At 49.6% G+C, this 20785-nt stretch overlaps 3 protein-coding genes across 9 annotated transcripts; 2 read left to right on the top strand and 1 right to left on the bottom strand.

Moving 5' to 3' along the window:
• The first annotated feature begins 1097 nt into the window (after positions 1–1097).
• RAB13 (RAB13, member RAS oncogene family) lies at positions 1098–5784 on the top strand. 3 transcript variants are annotated; one of them, XM_003259335.3, is made up of 8 exons: positions 1098–1356; positions 2690–2750; positions 3869–3929; positions 4154–4231; positions 4642–4731; positions 4853–4918; positions 5009–5062; positions 5259–5784. In XM_003259335.3, exons 1-8 carry the CDS (start codon positions 1233–1235, stop codon positions 5334–5336), a joined length of 612 nt encoding a protein of 203 aa, XP_003259383.1. In that variant the 5' UTR covers positions 1098–1232; the 3' UTR covers positions 5337–5784. The 3 variants fall into 3 exon arrangements, with proteins under 3 accessions (XP_003259383.1, XP_030680328.1, XP_012366413.1); XM_012510959.1 differs by lacking the exon at positions 1098–1356 and adding an exon at positions 2105–2487; XM_030824468.1 differs by lacking the exon at positions 4154–4231.
• Positions 5785–8881: 3097 nt separating this feature from the next.
• On the top strand, positions 8882–13823 carry JTB (jumping translocation breakpoint). The gene is made up of 5 exons (XM_030824470.1): positions 8882–10608; positions 10765–10802; positions 11003–11085; positions 12177–12256; positions 13262–13823. Exons 1-5 carry the CDS (start codon positions 10526–10528, stop codon positions 13416–13418), a joined length of 441 nt encoding a protein of 146 aa, XP_030680330.1. The 5' UTR covers positions 8882–10525; the 3' UTR covers positions 13419–13823.
• Positions 13736–20331, bottom strand: CREB3L4 (cAMP responsive element binding protein 3 like 4). Of its 5 annotated transcripts, XM_030824466.1 has the most exons (11): positions 20281–20331; positions 20001–20153; positions 19531–19648; positions 18990–19236; positions 18711–18832; positions 15307–15399; positions 15066–15172; positions 14881–14949; positions 14634–14718; positions 14382–14478; positions 13736–14227 (listed from the first exon to the last, which is right to left on the bottom strand). In XM_030824466.1, exons 3-11 carry the CDS (start codon positions 19642–19644, stop codon positions 14034–14036), a joined length of 1128 nt encoding a protein of 375 aa, XP_030680326.1. In that variant the 5' UTR covers positions 19645–19648; positions 20001–20153; positions 20281–20331; the 3' UTR covers positions 13736–14033. The 5 variants fall into 5 exon arrangements, with proteins under 5 accessions (XP_030680326.1, XP_030680324.1, XP_030680325.1 ...); XM_030824464.1 differs by having other exon boundaries at positions 19981–20326; XM_030824465.1 differs by lacking the exons at positions 20001–20153; positions 20281–20331 and adding an exon at positions 19855–19971.
• Positions 20332–20785: the final 454 nt, after the last annotated feature.

The raw sequence follows: 20785 nt of genomic DNA on the forward strand, positions 1-20785 counted from the left end.
GCTCTGCTTCCCGGGTTCACGCCATTCTCCTGCTTCAGCCTCCCAAGTAGCTAGGACTACAGGCAGGCGCCCACCACCACGCCCGGTTAATTTTTTTTTTTTTTTTTTTTTTTTTTTTTTTTTTTTTTTGTATTTTTAGTAGAGATGGGGTTTCACTGTGTTAGCCAGGATGGTCTCGATCTCCTGACCTCGTGATCCGCCCGCCTTGGCCTCCCAAAGTGCTGGGATTACAGGCATGAGCCAGCGCGCCCGGCAAACTTGTTTCTTTATAGCCGTGCTGTCCATATTTCAGCTTCCTGGTTACCAAGGCTACATTCATGGCCTATGAGTGAGATTTCAGGAGTACTGCACCTTAAGTGGGCCATATTAAAAGATCCACGTGAAGAATGACATTTTTAGTTCAAATCTCTGTTTTCCTAAGCTATTTGGTCAGAGAAATCACACATGGGGCCCCATAAGAGAGATCGTTCCAACCGAAGCCCCAGAATGTGTCTAGGTAGGCTGTGTGTGTTGGGGTGGTGGGGCCGATTTTGTATAACTAATTTACGTTTTCACCCTGTTCCACCAGGGGGCAGACTGACTCAACAAATAACGTACTTCTGCGCATCCCGCTTTTTTCAAAGGGAACTGGGACCCATAGAACTAAGGGCTTGGACAACTAACATTAAAATTCTAGGACTGCCTTTTACTCAGCCCCAGAAACCGATAATAACTCATCTTCTAGCTTCGTTGAATAGCATCTCCAAAACTCAACCCCATGTTTTTTTTCAATTTCTAGTGCTCTCCCTACCTTCACCCTTATTCCCAAAACTCTTTTTCTCTTCCCCTTATCCCTCTAAAATTTCTCTTCCCCTGGTCGTCATGGTTAAACCTCTACTTCCCTTCACCCCAGCCTCTCTGGCCTCAGAATGGAAGAGTAAGGTCGTAAGAGGGGAGCTACAGTTACCGAAAGGCTGTGGAAAACAGCGAGAGAGACAGGCCGGCCTAAGCTAGGAAAGGAAAACCGAGAGAACAGAGGCCGGGCTGGCCGCCTTGGCCTGCCCAAAAGGGTGGGCGGGCAGGGGGTGGAGCCCGGAGGGGTGCCGCCTCTCCTCTTTCCCGGAGCCTGGGCGGAGAGGGAGGAAAACTTCTTCCTGGCCTGGGCTCCGTGCCGCTCTGTTTGCCAACCGTCCAGTCCCGCCTACCAGTGCCGGGCGCTCCCCACCCCTCCCCCGGCTCCCCCGGTGTCCGCCATGGCCAAAGCCTACGACCACCTCTTCAAGTTGCTGCTTATCGGGGACTCGGGGGTGGGCAAGACTTGTCTGATCATTCGCTTTGCAGAGGACAACTTCAACAACACTTACATCTCCACCATCGGTGAGCCCGCTGGCCATGTCCCAGACCCCGACTCTCCTGTGACCTCCTTCTCAGGCTCCCGAATTACTAGTGACCCCACTTTTCAGACCCGTTAGAGTAAGGCTCCTCAATTCTAGTCCCTCAACCCCTGGCTCCGACCCTTCCCCCATGCATGTCTCGGTATAGTAACCAAACCTCTCACCTCTCTGAGGCCTTCAGATAACTCTTCAACTGCTGCCAGCTCCTCATTTTCTTGGTACCATCGCCTTAGTCTCCCCAAATCCACAAGAACTCTTCTCTATTTTTCTCTGTGCCCCCCTTCCCCTACCCCCACCACCTAGAACTCTCTCGATCCACTCTCCGTGTTTCCTGTATCCCTGTCCACCACATCTTTTTCTCCCGATCCGATCCGCTAGCCTCTTTCTGTCTTGCTGAGCTTCAAACTCTCCCACTGCGTCCCCACCTCACCATCTACTTCCCAGATTCTTTGCCCCAGTCTCCCTGCACCTCAGCTGAACAGGGGTTTGGGAAGGGTGGAACAAGGTGGCTGGGTGTGCTGGCGGGTGGCCCAAGGACTGCGATCACGAATATGCAGCCAGCTTGGTGAGGAACGTGGAAATGAGGGGACTTTTGGGGTCTCTGAGTCAGCCTGGTGACTCATCCTCCTCCCAGGGGCCCCCAGCAGGCTTGGGGGAGGTGCCCAAGTTTCTACTAAGAAGAACATCGTCTCCCCTCCTCCCTTCTCTTCTTTCTTCATCTCCTCTGGCTTGGGAAATAGACAGGAAGAGTCTCACGACAATTCTGGTTACAAAGGAAAAGGAAAAATGCCTCTCTTTCCTAATTGTCTCAAAAGTAATCCTGTTTAGCCTCAGACTTTACTAGTGCCAAGTTTGACCCACTAGTTAATTCACATAGACTGGCTTCAGCTACTTTTTTCCTTACTCTCTACTAGGAGGGTGGGTGGAATACCAAGACTAGAGGGCTCTAAGAAAACAGAGAAGAGGAATGTGAAAGTAATATCTGGGGAGAGACAGAGACTGAATTCAGAGAGTTGTCACCTGGTATAACTGAATGGACCCAAGAGGTGGCCTAAGGATTTTAAGCCTCCATGCAGAATTTTCATCACCTTTTCCCTCCCACAATCCATAAAATGTACGTAAAAATAGTATTCTTGCTATACAAATACAGCTTTGGGAAAATTCTCCTAGCTTGGCATTTCCAACAAGATTGCTCCCCAGGTGCCTCCCCTGCAGAATTTCTGGTGCCGACACTGCTCCGTTCCTGTCCCTCCCATCACACAGTTTTACATGTGTGCATGCATGTCTCAACTTCAGTGCATACCTTCCACCCCTAGGAATTGATTTCAAGATCCGCACTGTGGATATAGAGGGGAAGAAGATCAAACTACAAGTCTGGTAAGTCAATCCTCTGGGACGCCTCTCCAGTGTTCCCCATTTACCTCTTACACACTTTTCCTTCTATTTTGTTTCATTTCTCTTCCTTTCCCCATTGCTCCTTCTAGCACTTCCAATCTATTTCTCTGGATGCACTCAGCTGTCCTTCCATCTCTTTTCCTGCTCTCCCAACTAGTTCCAACTCTTTTATAACTCTTGCCTCCTCTGGCTGCAGAGCATCCTCTTAATTTGAGAACAAACAACTGTTCAGTCATAACATGGAAACATGCTGTGAGCAGTTAAATGGCAAAGGCAGAATTAAGACTTGACTCTAAGTCTAGTGTTTTCTCCAAAATATGGTGAGCCCAGAGAGCCAAATATAGACCCTGGAGGTGTTTAAGTGGTATGAAGCTTAGTGGAGGCATTATGCTATGACATATAAGAGCAGACTGGTGGGCAAATCTGGTTCTTCTACTTATCTCCTTGCCTGACTTTCATTAATTATTCAGCCTATCCAAATCTGTTTCCTCTTTTTTTTTTTTTGAGACAGAGTTTTGCTCTTGTCACCCAGGCTGGAGTGCAATGGCACAATCTAGGCTCACTGCAACCTCCGCCTCCTGGGTTCAAGTGATTCTCCCACCTCAGCCTCCCAAGTAGCTGGGATTACAGGTGGCCGCTACCACGCCTGGCTAATTTTTGTATTTTTAGTAGAGACGAGGTTTCACCATGTTGGCCAGGCTGGTCTCGAACTCCTGACCTCAGGTGATCCACTCGCCTCAGCTTCCTAAAGTGTTGGGATTACAGACGCAAGCCACAGCACCTGGCATGTTTCCTCATTTGTAAAATAGAGACAATAATACATGTCTTACAAGGAAAGAGTAAGGATTAGATAAAATGATACATACACAGTGCTTGACACATAGCAAGCATTCAATGAATAAGCAAAGACATCTTGTTTCTTGGGCCGCTACCATCTCTGGAAATCAGCTCAACTGTCTTTAATCCCATTCCCCTTTACTGTTTCCTTATTCTGTTGCCCCACCATGTTACAAAAGCTAAATTCTTGTGAGAGAGGAAGAATTATTCCATTGGAGAATTCTTTCCTCTATTCCATCCCATGAAACCTTCCCCTTCTTTAGGGACACGGCTGGCCAAGAGAGGTTCAAGACAATAACTACTGCCTACTACCGTGGAGCCATGGTATGAAGTGTGGGTCTGAACAAAGGATGAAGGATGAGGCCGCAGAATATATTATGAATACAAAGGGTCAGGGGTTGGGGCAGGTAAAAATGGGAGGGGTGCAGTGTGGGTTGCAGAGGGCCCAACATGGCCTAGTGTTTAGACCCATGGATGCGGGGTCACTTACAGGGCAGTGGGAAGCCTCAATGGGAACATGGTCCAAGGTGAATTTTGTCATCTCCCAGGGCATTATCCTGGTATATGACATCACGGATGAGAAATCTTTCGAGAATATTCAGAACTGGATGAAAAGCATCAAGGAGGTGAGGACCCTCCAAAAGAGATGGGGGAACTGGATAGAACCTGGAGAATGAAGGGGTCCATCAGGATAGGCAGGACCTAACTTTTTTTTTTTTGAGACGAAGTTTTGCTCTTGTTGCCCAGGCTGGAGTGCAATGGCACGATCTCAGCTCACTGCAACCTCTGCCTCCCGGGTTCAAACGATTCTCCTGCCTCAGCCTCTCAAGTAGCTGGGTTTACAGGCATGCACCACCATGCTCGGCTAATTTTGTATTTTCAGTAGAGACGGGGTTTCACCATGTTGGTCAGGGTGATCTAGAACTCCTGCATCAGGTGATCCACCCGCCTTGGCCTCCCAAAGTGCTGGGATTACAGGCATGAGCCACCGCGCCTGGCCGGCAGGACCTAACTTTTACTTGTCTTTTGCCCCCAGAATGCCTCGGCTGGGGTGGAGCGCCTCTTGCTAGGGAACAAATGTGACATGGAGGCCAAGAGGAAGGTGCAGAAGGAGCAGGCCGATAAGGTGAGGGCCAGGCTGAGCAATGTTCTAGAACTGGGCTGGGAGGGGCAAGATAGGTTGCATTGCAGAGGACTTGGCTGCTGTCCTTAATTCAATTCTCTTCTTCCCACATCACCCCTTATAGTTGGCTCGAGAGCACGGAATCCGATTTTTCGAAACTAGTGCTAAATCCAGTATGAACGTGGATGAGGTGAGATCCACACCCCCATCCCCGACCAAGAGCGGAAGTATTAGAAGGTAGATTCTCCTCCCTCCAAACTGACTCTGTTCCCCACTTTAGGCTTTTAGTTCCCTGGCCCGGGACATCTTGCTCAAGTCAGGAGGCCGGAGATCAGTAAGTTGGTTTTGCTGGACTAGGTACAACTCTGGGGTGTGTGTGTGTGTGTGTGTGTGTGTGTGTGTGTTGGTGTTGATAAAAACGGGGAGCACTGCTAAGATTTCTTATGAGGGTGGATTCACTTTAAACAGTTTATACCCTCCTACCCTAACTATCCATTCACACCATGACCCCTGTGCCCTTCTCCCTCTAGGGAAATGGCAACAAGCCTCCCAGTACTGACCTGAAAACTTGCGACAAGAAGAACACCAACAAGTGCTCCCTGGGCTGAGGACCCTTTCTTGCCTCCCCACCCTGGGAGCTGAACCTGAGGGAGACAAGGGCAGAGGGAGTGAGCAGGGGAGAAATAGCAGAGGGGCTTGCAGGGACACATAGGTAGATGGTAAAGAGAATGAGGAGAAAAAGGAGAAAAGGGAAAAGCAGAAAGGAAAAGAAGGAAGAGAGAGGAAGGGAGAAGAGAGAGGAATGAATTGAGGAAGTGAAAGAAGGCAAGGAGGTAGGAAGAGAGGGAGGAGGAAAGGAAGGAGAGATGCCTCAGGCTTCAGACCTTACCTGGGTTTTCAGGGCAAACATAAATGTAAATACACTGATTTATTCTGTTACTAGATCAGGTTTTAGGGTCCTGCAAAGAGCTAGCTTGGCACTAGACTAGTGGATTTGCTCCTGTTCTGTCACTTGTCATGGTCTTTCTTGGTATTAAAGGCCACCATTTGCACAAATGTTCCTGTTTTGGGTAACTTGGATTATTGTCAGAATTGTTCTCCACTCAAATCCAATTATTGTGTCTTCAAAGTGATTGATTTACCCGAATGAGGCTGGGTTTCTGTGGAACCAGGACTAATCCTACCGCTGTCTCTTCCCTAGCTGTTCAGTTGGTAAGGAAAATAGCAAAGAGCAGGAGGTAGAGTGATCTGAAGGTCTGGATATCCTCTTTCCGCCATGGGGTCCGGATGCCCTTGTGGGCAGAGCCTTGTCCTGAGCACAGGAAATTCCAAGCGAGAAGGACTCTAACAGTCCTAGCCTCAGGGAAATAACTGCACCTAGTGTTTTATCCAGCGATTTGTGTAAGCTTCTTTGATTCTGCCAGCAATCCATTTAGGTATTTGATAGGCATTAATATCTGCTTTTATTAGTGAGGAAAATGAGAAGTTCATTTATTCATAGATGTATACTGAGCAATTTAAATATACATTGAGCGGCCGGGCGCGGTGGCTCACGCTTGTAATCCCAGCACTTTGGGAGGCCGAGGAGGGCGGATCACGAGGTCAGGAGATCGAGACCACGGTGAAACCCCGTCTCTACTAAAAATACAAAAATTAGCCGGGCGTGGTGGCGGGCGCCTGTAGTCCCAGCTACTCGGAGAGGCTGAGGCAGGAGAATGGCGTGAACCCGGGAGGCGGAGCTTGCAGTGAGCCGAGATTGCGCCACTGCACTCCAGCCTGGGTGACAGAGCGAGACTCCGTCTCAAAAAAAAAAAAAAAAAAAAATATACATTGAGCATCTACTAAGTGCCAGGCACAATGGTCAGTTATTTTATTTATTTATTAATTTATTTTTAGAGACAGAGTCTTGCTCTGTCTCCCAGGCTGGAGTGCAATAGTGCGATCTCAGCTCACTGCAACCTCTGCCTCCTGCCTCAGCCTCTCAAGTAGCTGGGATTACAGGCATGAGCCACCATGCCTGGCCACAATAGTCAGTTACTATAGCCCTTGGGTGGTACTTACAAGCAGAGGGACAAGGACTTTTTTTTTTTTTTAAGACCAAGTCTGGCTCTGTCGCCCAGGCTGGAGTGCAGTGGCACGATCCCAGCTCACTGTAACCTCTGCCTCCCGGGTTCAAGTGATTCTCCTGCCTCAGCCTCCCGAGTAGCTGGGATTACAGGCACGCGCCGCCACACCTGGCTAACTTTTGTGTTTTTAGTAGAGACAGGGTTTTGTCATGTTGGCCAGGCTGGTCTTGAACTCCTGGGCTCGAGTGATCGGTCTGCCTGGGTCTCCCAAAGTGCTGGGGTTACAGGTGTGAGCCACTAAGCCCAGCCTGGGATAAGCAAATTTTAACAAAAACAGCTCTTTGGCTGGGCATGGTGGATCACAACAGGACTTCAAGACCAGCCTGGCCAGCATAGTGAAACCCCATCTCTACTAAAAATACAAAGAAAAAAAATTAGCCAGGAGTGGTGGAGGGCGCCTGTAGTCCCAGCTACTTGGGAGGCTGAGGCGGGAGGCTGAGGCAGGAGACTCGCTTGAACCTGGGAGGCGGAGGTTGCAGTGAGTTGAGATCACGCCGCTGCACTCCAGCCTGGGCGACACAGCCAGACTCTGTCTCAAAAAAACAAAAATGAAAACCAAAACAGCTCTTTACTAAGTAACAAAGATGGCAAAACTACTGGAAATGCAAAAGAAAATTCAGGCTTGGGCCGAGCACGTTGTCTCATGCCTGTAGTCCCAGCACTTTGGGAGGCCGAGGTGGGTGGATCACTTCAGGTTGGGAGTTCAAGACCAGCCTGGCCAACATGGCGAAACCCCGTCTCTACTAAAAATACAAAAAAAAATTAGCTGGGCCTGGTGGCGGGTGCCTGTAATCCCAGCTACTCAGGAGCCTGAGGCAGGAGAATCACTTGAACCTAAGAGGCAGAGGTTGCGGTGAGCAGAGTTCATGCCATTACACTCCAGCCTGGAAACAGAGCGAAACTCCATCTCAAAAAAAAAAAAAAAAAAGGAAAATTCAGGCTTGATGCACAGCATCCTTAAGTATATATATATTATATTATATATTACAATGTATAATTATATATAGTTATATTATATATTATATATTATTATTAAATATATAATATATAATAAACATATATAACATGTTTATACATGTTTATAAACATAACATATATAATTATATTATACATAAGATATCGTATATAATATATAATTATATATTTAATATACGATATATTATATATTTAATATATTATGTATAATATATAATTATATATGTTTAATATGTAACACATATTTTAATATATGATATATATATCCCCCTTTCACCATACATAATATTTTTTACACAGCAAAATGTAATAACTTGATAAATGTCAGTATCCAAGCATTGATGGGGTAATGATAAGCCTTATTTGTGGCTTATGTTTAAGTTCTTTTTTTTTTTCTTTTGAGATGAAGTCTCGCTCTTGTTGCCCAGGCTGGAGTACAATGGTGTGATCTCAGCTCACCGCAACCTCTACCTCCCGGGTTCAAGTGATTCTTCTGCCTCAGCCTCACGAGTAGCTGGAATTACAGGTATACAGCACCATGCCCAGCTAATTTTGTATTTTTAGTAGAGACGGGGTTTCTCCATGTTGGTCAGGCTGGTCTCGAACTCCCGACCTCAGGTTATCCACCCACCTCAGCCTCCCAAATTGCTGGGATTACAGGCGTGAGCCACTGCGCCCAGCTGTGTTTGAGTTCTGTAGCAAACTGTCCAGTTGGTTTAATTTGCTCAAGAGATGAGGAAAAGACTTGCACTTTGTGCCTCCTGGGAAGGAGACTAACGTCTTCAACATACCTTTTGGCAGATATTTAATTTCAGAGTAGAGACCCCACTCTGATGCCTGGTAAGGTTATTGGAAGTGAAATCTTACAAGATCTTACAGTTTGTTGTGAGATAAGGTAGGATTTGGTGAGGAGTAACAAATACTAGCAGATTTCGGCCCAAACTTCAATTATAGCTAAACATTACTGGAAAAAACCCCACAACCTACTTTATGTAACATATAACTACTCACACACATACACAAAAATAATACACACACACACACAATTTCAGCAAACACAAATAATAATTTAAAGAAACAAATTCAAAATTAGAGCCAGGTATGGTGGCACATGCCTGAAATCCCAGCTACTTGGGAGGATCCCGGAAGACGAGAAGTTCCAGGCTATAATGCACTACGATGGCTCCTGTGACTTGCCACTGCACTCTAGTCTGGCAATATAGCCAGAGTCCATCTCGTTCAAAAACAAAAACAAACAAACAAAAAACGGCAAAATGAAAGCTCAGCCCTCATCAGGTTTGGGTGACAGAGCGAGACCCTAAGAAAAAAAATAAAATTAAATGAAAATTCATTATCAGACAGTAAAGCATGAACCCAGAGTGCTGGTGAAGTCACTGCAGGTCTGAGTGTATATCAAGGTTTAACTCCATAGGATGAAAAGCAGGCAATGAATCTTTGGCCTGGGTGTTGACACTCTAGGCTCAAGCCTCAGCTTTCCCACTCACTAGCTTGCTGACCCTGGACAAGTCACTTATATTCTCTGAACTTACTCATGAAACAGAGATACATTTCATCTGCCTCTCGCAAGAAAAAGTCCTGGTAAATGCACATTAGCATTTCCGTTTTACACAGAACACTGAGAGTCAGATACTGTCCTAAGATCATGGAGTTAATAACCACCAGAACCTAGACTCAATACTTATGGAACTTCAAATCTCATGCTTTTCTCGTTGCACTTATGATTATTCCATTATGTAGGAGCAAGGGAGAGTTGAGAACATTTGAAGAGGTTATGCAGAGGACAAGCTCTGCGGAGTAGGCTTAGCAAGTAACACGAGGGAAGGTAACACCATTCATCTGTGTAGCGGAGTGGGAGCCAAGAGACAAGGAGAAAGTTTCATGTTCGCCATGTGTCTCGGATATTCCGGCTTCTGCAGGGACGAGAACGCGCAGTTTCGCCTCCATCCCTTGACCTCCAACACAGCTTCTCCACTGGACCATCGGTGAAGGGGCGGCTGGGGAAGGATGTCAGAGAAACCTGAAGCTTGACGGTGAATCCTCGGGTTTTAAGGAGAGAGCAAAGTCCTGAGAGGGCGATGTATTGTCCCTGCTCACCTAGCCCAGAATGAACAAACAGGCGCCAGCCAGGGAGCAGCGAGCCGAGAATCCGGACGAACCTCTGCAACCGCCATTTGCCGTTCTCGTAAAGACTACCAAGACCACAATGCAACGGGGCGCCGAGCTAATTCCCAGTGAGCAGCAGGCGAGGCGCCACCGACCGCGGAAGACTACAAGCTCCAGCGGGCGACGACAGAACGCGCCTGGGACCAACGGGACCCGAGCTCGGGCCCGCGCCCAAGGATCCTCCACGGGGCTAGATGGCTGCGTCGGGGGCGGGAGCGGAGGTGAGCGGGCGCTAGGGTCGCGAGCCCCCGCCGTCCCTTCCTCCAGCGCCCTGCGGACCCCGCAGAAGGCGCTCGCCTCCCTAGCCCGCAAACGCGTATCGATTTTTCTCGCTGTGGCAACGGGGACGTCCCGATAGATCCTCTGCTCCGATAGGCAACTCCGGTCTTCCCTGCCCTGACCTGGAACCTCTGGGAGGGCTGCAGAGTAAGTGCCGCCTCTGCGCTCCGACGGAGGCACGAAGCCTGTGGAGTAGGTCCCTCTGTTCCGACAGGTGCGACATTTGGCGCTCCATGCCTGCGGGCGCGGGGAGGCCTGGCCTCCCCCAGGGCCGCCACCTCTGCTGGTTGCTCTGTGCTTTCACCTTAAAGCTCTGGTAAGGAGGAGGTAAGGGGAGGGAAAAGGAGGTCACTGGAGGACAGGATCGTTCCCGGCCCCGGGGTTGGGGGAGACCTTATCCATGGACAGCTCAGGAGGGGGTGCCCTATTTTCTGGGTTTTGACTTTTGTCCCTTCCCCCAACTCCGCCACAGCCAAGCAGAGGCTCCTGTGCAGGAAGAGAAGCTGTCAGGTGGGTGATTGTCTGGGAACCCTACATTTCCCGTCATTTGTTTTTGGTTTTAGTATCTTCCACATATACCAAGAGCACAGGTGGAAAAGGGCGGCATGACATGGAATGAGGGCAAGCGCTGTGCCGGGAAGTTGGATGGGCAGAGCCTGGGAGAAATGTTTTCTGAATGGCCTGGGGCTGGCATTTATCTTTCCTTTCAGCGAGCACCTCAAATTTGCCATGCTGGCTGGTGGAAGAGTTTGTGGTAGCAGAAGAGTGCTCTCCATGCTCTAATTTCCGGGTTGTGAGTATCTGTTTCTCTACCCTTTTTTTTTTTTTTAAACATCTAAGCAAACACTTAAGCAACATCTTAACATCCAAGTCTTATTAAGCTGCCTTTGCATCATCTTTTTTTCTTTCTTCTTGCAGTCTCAGTGTATGTCCAAATCTGTACTTGTCTTTCCCCTGAAAATGTGCCCCTTTCTTTCCAAGCTAATGGCAGTATTCAACTGATAACTATGGCTTTTTTGTTTGTTTCTGAGACGGAGTCTCACTCTGTTGCCCAGGCTGGAGTGCAGTGGCGAGAAGTCGGCTCACCACAACTTCCGCCTCCCAGGTTCAAGCGATTCTCCTGCTTCAGCCTCCTGAGTAGCTGGGACTAAAGGCGCGTTGCACCATGCCTGGCTAATTTTTGTATTTTTAGTAGACTCGGGTTTCTTTTTTTTTTTTTTGAGACGGAGTCTCGCTCTGTCGCCCAGGCTGGAGTGCAGTGGCGCAATCTCAGCTCACTGCAACCTCCGCCTCCCGGGTTCACGCCATTCTCCTGCTTCAGCCTCTCCAAGTAGCTGGGACTACAGGCGCCCGCCACCAGGCCCGGCTAATTTTTTGTATTTTTAGTAGAGACGGGGTTTCACCGTGGTCTCGATCTCCTGACCTCGTGATCCGCCCTCCTCGGCCTCCCAAAGTGCTGGGATTACAAGCATGAGCCACCGCGCCCGGCCTAGACTCGGGTTTCACTGTGTTGGCCAGGCTAGTCTCTAACTCCTCACCTCGTGGTCTGCCCGCCTCGGCCTCCCAAAGTGCTGGGATTACAGGCGTGAGCCGCGGCACCCGGCCTCACATGATAACTATGTTTTACTCACTTTTAGTATAGTAGGCTCTGGAATGGAATGTATCCTTGCCTCTCCTAGACTGTTGCCCCTGAAGTGTTCTAACATACATTCGTAATCATGCAACCACCACCTCCACCATCCGCATCAGAACTCTTTCATTAGCTCTCTGTTGCCTACCACTCCAAACCATAGCAGTTGGGCACCTGCACCTTCTGAATGGCAGCCTTTTTGTTTATCCTGTTGCCCCTTCCTAACAGGTACTTTGCTCCTTTTCTCCTGGCAGAAAACTACCCCTGAGTGTGGTCCCACAGGGTATGTAGAGAAAATCACATGCAGCTCATCTAAGAGAAATGAATTCAAAAGGTGAGTGCTGTTTCTCTTCTCTGAGAGCACCTCCTTTGCTCCTATGAATTTAGATGGATGGTCCCACCTTTTCCCCTGGTCTGGGAGTAGCATGGAATATCTGAAAGGAGAGGGGGCCAGGCTCACGCCTATAATCCCAGCACTTTGGGAGGCTGAGGCTAACGGATCACCTGAGGTCAGGAGTTCAGAGATCAGCCTGGCCAACGTGGTGAAACCCCATCTCTCCTAAAAATACAAAAATTAGCCGGTGTGGTGGTGGGTGCCCATAATCCCAGCTACTTGGGAGGCTGAGGCAGGGAGAATCGCTTGAACCCAGGAGGCAGAGGTTAGAGTGAGCCAAGATCACGCCACTGCACTCCAGCCTGGGCGATGGAGCGAGACTGTGTCTCAAAACAAAACAACAACAACAAAAAAAAACGAGGCTGGGAGGGGTGGCTCACGCCTGTAATCCCAGCACTTTGGGAGGCCGAGGCAGGTGGATCACAAGGTTAGGAGTTCAAGACCAGCCTGCCAAGATGGTGAAACCCCATCTCTCTTAAAAATACAAAAATTAGCCGGGCATGATGGCGGGCACCTGTAATCCCAGCTACTTGGGAGGCTGAGGCAGAGAACTGCTTAAACCCGGGAGGTGGAGGTTGCAGTGAGTCAAGGTCATGTCGCTGCACTCCAGTCTGGGTGACAGAGCGAGACACCATCTCAGAAATAAATAAGAAAGAAAGAAGACAGGATTTGGAGCCAAACTACTTGAACCCAAGTCCCAGCTCTACTCCTCAGCACTGTTATTGGCCATATTTTCTCATCAGTAAAATTGGTAAATACTAGCTCTGCTTATCCAGAGAATAAATTAAATGATCTATTTGAGAGGGATTTATGTATTATACACACAATAGAAGCCTGGTTCTGATTTCTTCTTGAATATATCCTGGCTAGGCTGAAATAGAAGCGAGATTAGAGGGAGAAGCTGTCTGGCCTTTCCTGGGAATAACTATTCCTTCGTGCCCTCAGCTGCCGCTCAGCTTTGATGGAACAACGCTTATTTTGGAAGTTCGAAGGGGCTGTTGTGTGTGTGGCCCTGATCTTCGCTTGTCTTGTCATCATTCGTCAGCGACAACTGGACAGAAGGGCTCTGGAAAAGGTCCGGAAGCAAATTGAGTCCATATAACTACATTCCACCCTTGTATCCTGGGTCTTAGAGACCCTATCTCAGACAGTGAAAGTCAAATGGACTGATTTGCACTCTTGGTTCTTTGGAGCCTTGTGGTGGAATCCCCTTTTCCCCCGTCTTCTTCTTTCAGATTATTAATGAGCAGAATAAAAAGAGTAAAATGGTTTCCTTCCCTTCTGTAACTTGGAGCAGGAAGTCATGGGGGCAGAGAGGGAAAGGAGGTGGCTACTTAAGGCCCAAATCTACCAAGTCTTCCCCACCACTTCTCCCTTGTTTTCCCCCCTTCTACTACTTATTTCAAACTTCTGGGATAATTTCAGCTAAAACGTTTATTTCTCACTCAAAACTTATTTCCCCTCAACCCTATCCCCGAAGAAGAAATAAAATCACAGATACATAACAAAAGTATTTGAGGTACCCTCTCATATATGCAAACAAATGCAGACTGGGCCTCAGGCAGAGAGAGACTAAAGGACATCTCTTGGCGTGTCCTGAAGTGATTTGGACCCCTGAGGGCAGACACCTAAGTAGGAATCCCAGTGGGAAGCAAAGCCATAAGGAAGTCCAGGATTCCTTGTGATCAGGAAGTGGGCCAGGAAGGTCTGTTCCAGCTCACATCTCATCTGCATGCAGCACGGTCCGGATGCGCCCACTGGGTCTTGGCTTCCCTCCCATCTTCTCAAGCAGTGTCCTTGTTGAGCCATTTGCATCCTTGGCTCCAGGTGGCTCCCTCAGTCTGGACTCTACCACTTGGGTCTCCAGATTTTCTGTTATGTCCTTGTGGGTCAGGATATTTCTGGAAGTCACTGTGAGGTGAAGGAAAGAGGGCAGTAGTAGAGTGCTCCCCTGGGTGGGAGATCCTAGACAGGACAGGACCTCCCTCTTGCTTCTTGACGACCTTGGAGAACGGAGTCCCCCTCCCTTGCTCAGCCAGGGTTGCTCCCTGCTCTTGCCTCTCACCTCCGTGAGGCTGGTAATCCTCAGGCCCAGCTTCTGGTCGACTCTGGAATGGACTGAAGCTGGGCAGGATGATGAGAGTCAGGGAAAAAAGAAGAATCTGGGAGGAAGCAAGAGGAACAGATGAAGGGAGTAGTGGGCAGAGTGAACAGAGGCCAGCTGGGATTATCGGATGTGGGAAGTAGATCTGGCCAGGTAGTCGGGGTATAAGGATAGAAGTGTGGGGGTAGATGGGAGTAGATAGACTAATGATACCAAAACACAAGTGCTGGTCTGGGCAGCTTTGTTGGAAGTTTGAGCAATTAGCGTCTGCAGCTGGCGGAGCTGAGCTACCAAGGAGCTGGGAAAGGAGGAATGAAGAGTTAGTATCATCTGGGTACCAGGGGCCAAGAATGGCGCCCCTGTGTGCTGTATCTGCCTTCAAAACACACACACACATACACACACACACACACACACACACACACACACACACACACACACACACAATGCTTTCACTCACATATTGTGCCTCTCCAGCTCCTGGACTTTTTTCTGTAATTCTTGGTTCTGTGCAGAACAGGCTGCCACCCTAGAGTATGAGGAGGTAGGACAAGGCTCAGCAACCTGAGTCCCTTACCTTGCCTGCCATGGTGAGGAAGGGGCCCAGACATGGCCCACAGGAAGCCAGAAATAACCCAGGCATACCTGCTCTCCAGCCCATCAATGTACTCCTTCTTCCGCCGCCGACTGTCCTGAGCTGACTGCTTGTTACGGATTTTCCTCCTGACCTTCTTGAGGACCCTCTCCTCTGCCTGGAGGCCCAGGATGTGTGAGTCCTGGGTCCTTCAACTGCCCCCAACTTCCCAATGCTTCTCCTGGGATATTGGCCCCTCAGAAGTCATGGTGAGGCCCCTGGGTTGAGATATCCTTAGGGGAAGCATGTTACCTTCGTGAGAGGCAGGTGAGAGGGCAGAGAAACCCCTTCCTGCCCCAGCAGACGCTTCTCCTCATCGGTCAGGAACAGGGTTTGACGGGGCAGCTGGGGGTAGGGGCAGGAGAAGATGCAATAGGAGTGAGGAGGGGGTCATCCCATTTGCAGCACGCAGGCTACTCCCCCTATATGCCTTCTGGAGAGTGTTTCCTATTTGTACTGGGAGACAACTTTAATCGAGAGGTGAGGTGAGGGGCAGAGACCTTAATTCAGACGGGCTCTAGATCAAGCCAAAGGGACTTCCTGAGGCCAAGGGAGAGAGGAGGGTATTGTCATATCCTTTACCCAGAGACTGAGGACCTTGGCACTCTGAGCAAGCTAGGGAAGGCTTATTCTGATCCAGGTCTCCCCATACCCAAGAGAACCTGAAAGAACTCACTACAGTGAAGTTTGCATAATTTCCTTACAGCAAGCACATGATTCACTTTCAGTCATTAACTTCCATTTAGCAGAGTGTGTTATCCAGTTGCCCATCAACCACAGGGAGCTCCCTGGGGCAGTGGCCCATTCTCCCTTAGGGGCTGAGCTCCGCTTCTCAGACTCAGGTTCTGTCCCCTCTCATACAAAGAGCTTCCCAAAGGCAGCCATATGTCTCACAGCAAATCACAGGAGAGGATGTATGGAGAGTGGACGGTGCTGGTGGTGAACCTGAGCCCATCAACTGAGTAACTTGCCCTTCTCACTAGTGTTTCTTTTTGAAAGATGTATGTGGTCGGGCACGGTGGCTCATGCCTGTAATCCCAGCACTTTGGGAGGCCAAGGTGGGCAGATCACCTGAGGTCAGAAGTTCGAGACCAGCCTGGCCAACATGGCAAAACCCAATGTCTATTAAAAACACAAAAATTAGCTGGGCGTGGTGGTGGGTGCTTGTAATCCCAGCTACTTTGGAGGCTGAGGTAGGAGAATCCCTTGAACCCAGGAGGTGGAGTTGAGAGTGCACCACTGCACTCCAGCCTGGGCAACAAGAGCAAAACTCCATCTCAAAAAAAAAGAAAAAAAGATGTATGCTTCATTTTGTGACTTACAGAGAACTTACTTTGGTTTTTGCCTGCTCATGGTTTTTGGCTTTTGGCAAAACCATTTCCTGTGTGGCTTTTCCTGATGTGCCCTTCTTGTTTCTGTGACTGTTTGGTGGAACTATTAGAGGAGTGTCTTCCAGTCCGCCTAATCAAAATCGCTGAGAATGAGGCCTAGAGGGTTTTATTTAAAACAAACAACAACAAAAAAAAAAAAAAAAAAAAAGGAAAAAGAAAACAGAGCGGCCAAGGTGGCTCACGTCTGTAATTCCAGCACTTTGGGAGGTCAAGACCGGAGGATTGCTTGAGGCCAGGAGTTCGAGACCAACTTGGGCAACATAGTGAGACTGTCTCTACAATAAAGAAATAACAAAGCATTTACAAACACCATGGTGCTTCTAATGTACACCCAAACTTAGGGGCATCAGACTTTTTTTTTTTTTTTTTGAGACGGAGTGTCACCTTGTTGCCCAGGCTGGAGTGCAATGGCGCAATCTCCACTCACTGCAACCTCCGCCTCCTGGGTTCAAGTGATTCTCCTGCCTCAGCCTCTCGAGTAGCTGGGATTAAAGGCACCCGCCACCATGCCCAGCTAATTTTTGTATTTTTAGTAGAGATGGGGTTTCACCATGTTGGCCAGGCTGGTCTCGAACTCCTGACCTCGTGATCCACCCACCTTGGCCTCCCAAAGTGCTGGGATTACAGGCATGAGCCACCGTGCCCAACCGGCATCAGACTTTTAAAGGTTCCTCAGCTCAAGATTCTAAGATGTTGGCCGGGCGCGGTGGCTTATGCCTGTAATCCCAGCACTTTGTGAGGCTGAGGTGGGCGGATCACAAGGTCAAGAGATAAGACCATCCTGGCCAACATGGTGAAACCCCATCTCTACTAAAAATACAAAAATTAGCCGGGCGTGGTGGCGCACACTTGTTGTCCCAGCTACTCAGGAGGCTGAGGCAGGAGAATCACTTGAACCTGGGAGGCAGAGGTTGCAGTGAGCTGAGATGGCGCCACTGCACTCCATTCTGGTGACAGAGCAAGACTCTGTCTAAAAAGAAAAAAAAAAAGATTCTAAGATGCTTAGCTTGGCTTCTGGTCCCAGCTTCAACTGCAGATTTGAAGAGAGGCTAGGACCTGGTCCCTGCCTTTTGGGTACAAGGAGTAATTTTCAGAGGAAAGGGAGGAACAGTGATCTGAGCACAGCCCCCTTTTTACCCAGCCTTGGACGCTGCCCAGCCGGCCTTGAGAAGGCATCTAATGTGATACCTCTGCTACACTGTAGCACTAGCCAGTGGGTGCCTCCTGGGCAACTGTTCCAGTGGAAACATTGCTGCTATTGCTTTTCTTCCTTCCTGTACCTATAACCAGTTGGGATTCCCAGATGGCCTGTCCCATTTCTGTGTCCTGACCCAAGGCTGAGATAATGGCTCTGGCTAAGAATACAATGCACACAAAGGCTGGGCTTTCTCCTGAGCCCTGTCCCCAGATTCCCTCACCCCACCCTGAGTTTTTGCTACCTTACCCCCAAGGGTTCTCTGTCCCTTGTCCTTTCCTGCTTTTAAAATTATTCATGTTGGGCCAGGCGCGGTGGCTCACACCTGTAATCCCAGCACTTTGGGAGGCTGAGGCGGGCGGATCACAAAGTCAGGAGTTCAAGACCAGCCTGGCCAATATGGTGAAACCCCGTCTCTACTAAAAATAAAAAAATTAGCCGGGCGTGGTGGCAGGCACCTGTAGTCTCAGCTACTTGGGAGGCTGAGGCAGGAGAATTGCTTGAATGCAGGAGGCAGAGGTTGCAGTCGGCTGAGATCGTGCCACTGCACTCCAGCCTGGGTGACAGAGCAAGAGTCAGTCTCAAAAAAAAAAAAAAAATTGTTCATGTTGGTAGGGCACAGTGGCTCATGCCTGTAATCCCACCATCTTGGGAGGCTGAGGCAGGTAGATCGCTTGAACTCAGGAGATTAAGACCAGCCTCAGCCTGGGCAACATGGCGAAACCCCAAAGCCCCGTCTCTACAAAAATTAGCCAGACGTGGTGGCACACACCTGTAGTCCCAGCTACTCAGGAGGCTGAGGCAAGAGGATTGCTTGAGCCCAAGACGTTGAGGATGCAGTGAGCCATGATTGCACCACTGCACTCCAGCCTGGACGACAGAGTAAGACCCTGGCTCAGAAAATAAAAAACTGTTCAACTGTTTATGTCTCCTTGGTCTTCAAGCCCAATGCCACAAAAACTGGGGCAAAGGCAGTTCATCTTCAGTTGCCATGCCCTCATCCCTTTGCCCTGTCTGTGTGATTATATATGTATCAAGAAGTAGTGGTTCTGGCTGACACCAAGACTCACCAGGGTTGTACAAGGCACTGGGGCTACGGTGCCTGCTCTGGGCAGGATGTGGGCATGAGCATCAAAGGGCAGCTCACTGACCATGCAGGAATCAGGCACCATAAATGCTGGGCTCCACTGATCTGGAGTAGAAAACAGGTAGCTGGGAGAAAGGAGACTTAGGAACATCCTGACAGCAGCAGGGCCTGGGTAGTGGCACAGGCTGGGTAAACCCCCTTAACCCCATGGTTAGGGCCAGTCCCGAAGGGCCATTTCCCCCTTCCCACAAAGAACACTGACCTAGCTGGATGGAGATGAGGCCTACATTTGGCCCAGTTTCCCCCTGCATCCTCTCCAGGGCCCCTGCCTCATAGACAACCTCATAGAGCATAGGAGAACTGGTTGCCCTGGGGGCAGGGGGACTGTCTGGACGGCAGGGGTCCTCAGAGATGCCACTGTCACTGCCAGGAGATGCTTCTGAGCAGTACACCTCATTGGGATCAATGAAAAGCTTCAAGAAATCTTCAGGCTCACTCTCTTGAAGGCCCTACAGTAGGAAAAGTTTATATATATGTGCAGGGAAGAATTTTGGAAGTCCTACCTGACATCAGCCTTATGCTTCATTTTCAGTCCTTTCACTTCTTGGGCATGGAGAGAGTTATACAACTTACGTCTATTTTGGGGGTGGTCTGTTTTCAGACCTGTCTCCAAGTGGGAGCTGAAGCCTCTTATCACAGAGTTGTGTCTCAACCCCACCCCCACTCCCACTCGTCACACTCACACAGCCACGGTCCCCACCGGACTTCCAGCCTTGCAATCCCTGTTCCTGTAGCTTAGTTACCGGAACCTCTGGAGGGGAGCAGTGGAGTCCCAGCTCCAGGACGGATCCTGTCGAGAAGATATCCTCTGGGGGCTCCAGCCAAGCGTCCAGCAGGTCAGGGATTCCGAGATCCATGCTTCTGCAGGAAGGCATGTGGGACGGAGGGTTGCAGAAAGGGAATGATGGCTGCTTCCTACCCCGTACAGTTTCTGGGCTCTTCTGCTCCCTTTTCCATTATCCCTGTCCCCCCACTCCTTCCTCATTAGCAAGCCCCCTCACCTGTCCCCTCGATGTTTCACCTTCAGCCCTATCCCTCAGGTTCAAACAGGTCCCCCCAAGCATTACCTGTTCTGAAGAGCCCAGCCCTGTCAAGCCAGCGTAGCCCGTTGACCGCCCTAAACACTACACCTTTTCTTTCTTCCAGGATCTCGTATCCTGGATCTGCCAGCCAAACCCCGCCCCCAGCCTTACACTACAAAAGTGGGTGCCACCTTGCCAGGAGCCACGGTAGAGCCGCTGTATCTGGGAGTAGGGGACTAAGAGTCTGAGGGTCCACAAACGGAATTTAAGAAGTAGGTAGCCGCGCCCTTTCTGCTTCAGTTTTCTCTCAGCTATAGTAAATCTTCCTGAGGGTTTGGTGTCTCCTAGCGGAAGAACAGAAAAGGCTGTTACTGGAGCACAGGACACTTGAATGCCTGTTCTGTAGCCCTCGCTTTTGCAACAGGGAGATCATGGCAGGGTTGTAAACAAAGGCGGAAAGAGTCAAGAGACCTGCGAATTTACTAGGACATCCCCTCGCCCACCGCGTGGCGCTCTTCCCAAAGCTGAGTCCTGATTGGAAGCTGAAGACTTAGGTTTCGGAGGGGCAGGACATCGAGCCAATGGCACACTACCCTCTTAAGGCCGCCTCCTCCGTAACTGGTCGGAGACAGCTAGGCTGTTCTGGAGAGTCAGGCCAATGGGGCCGCAGTTCTTTCTTTTTTTTTTCTTTATTCTTATTTTTGGAGACATGGTCTCGCTCTGTTGCCCAGGCTGGAGTGCGGTGGTGGGATCACGGTTCCATGCAGCCCCCGACCTCCCGGGCTCAGGTGATTCTCCCGCCTCAGCACCCCGAGCAGCTAGGACCACAGGCGCAAGCCACCGCGTCCGGCCGGCGGGACTTATTTGTCAGGCGGGGATTGGGTTCCGCCAGACCAAAGGGAGGGGTAAGTGCCAGAATATGAATCGCCGGGAAGCTGGGAGAAAGCTCCGGGAAACCCTGTGCAGCCAGGTTTGT

Source organism: Nomascus leucogenys, chromosome 12, assembly GCF_006542625.1.
Source record: "Nomascus leucogenys isolate Asia chromosome 12, Asia_NLE_v1, whole genome shotgun sequence".
Classification (NCBI taxonomy): domain Eukaryota; kingdom Metazoa; phylum Chordata; class Mammalia; order Primates; family Hylobatidae; genus Nomascus; species Nomascus leucogenys.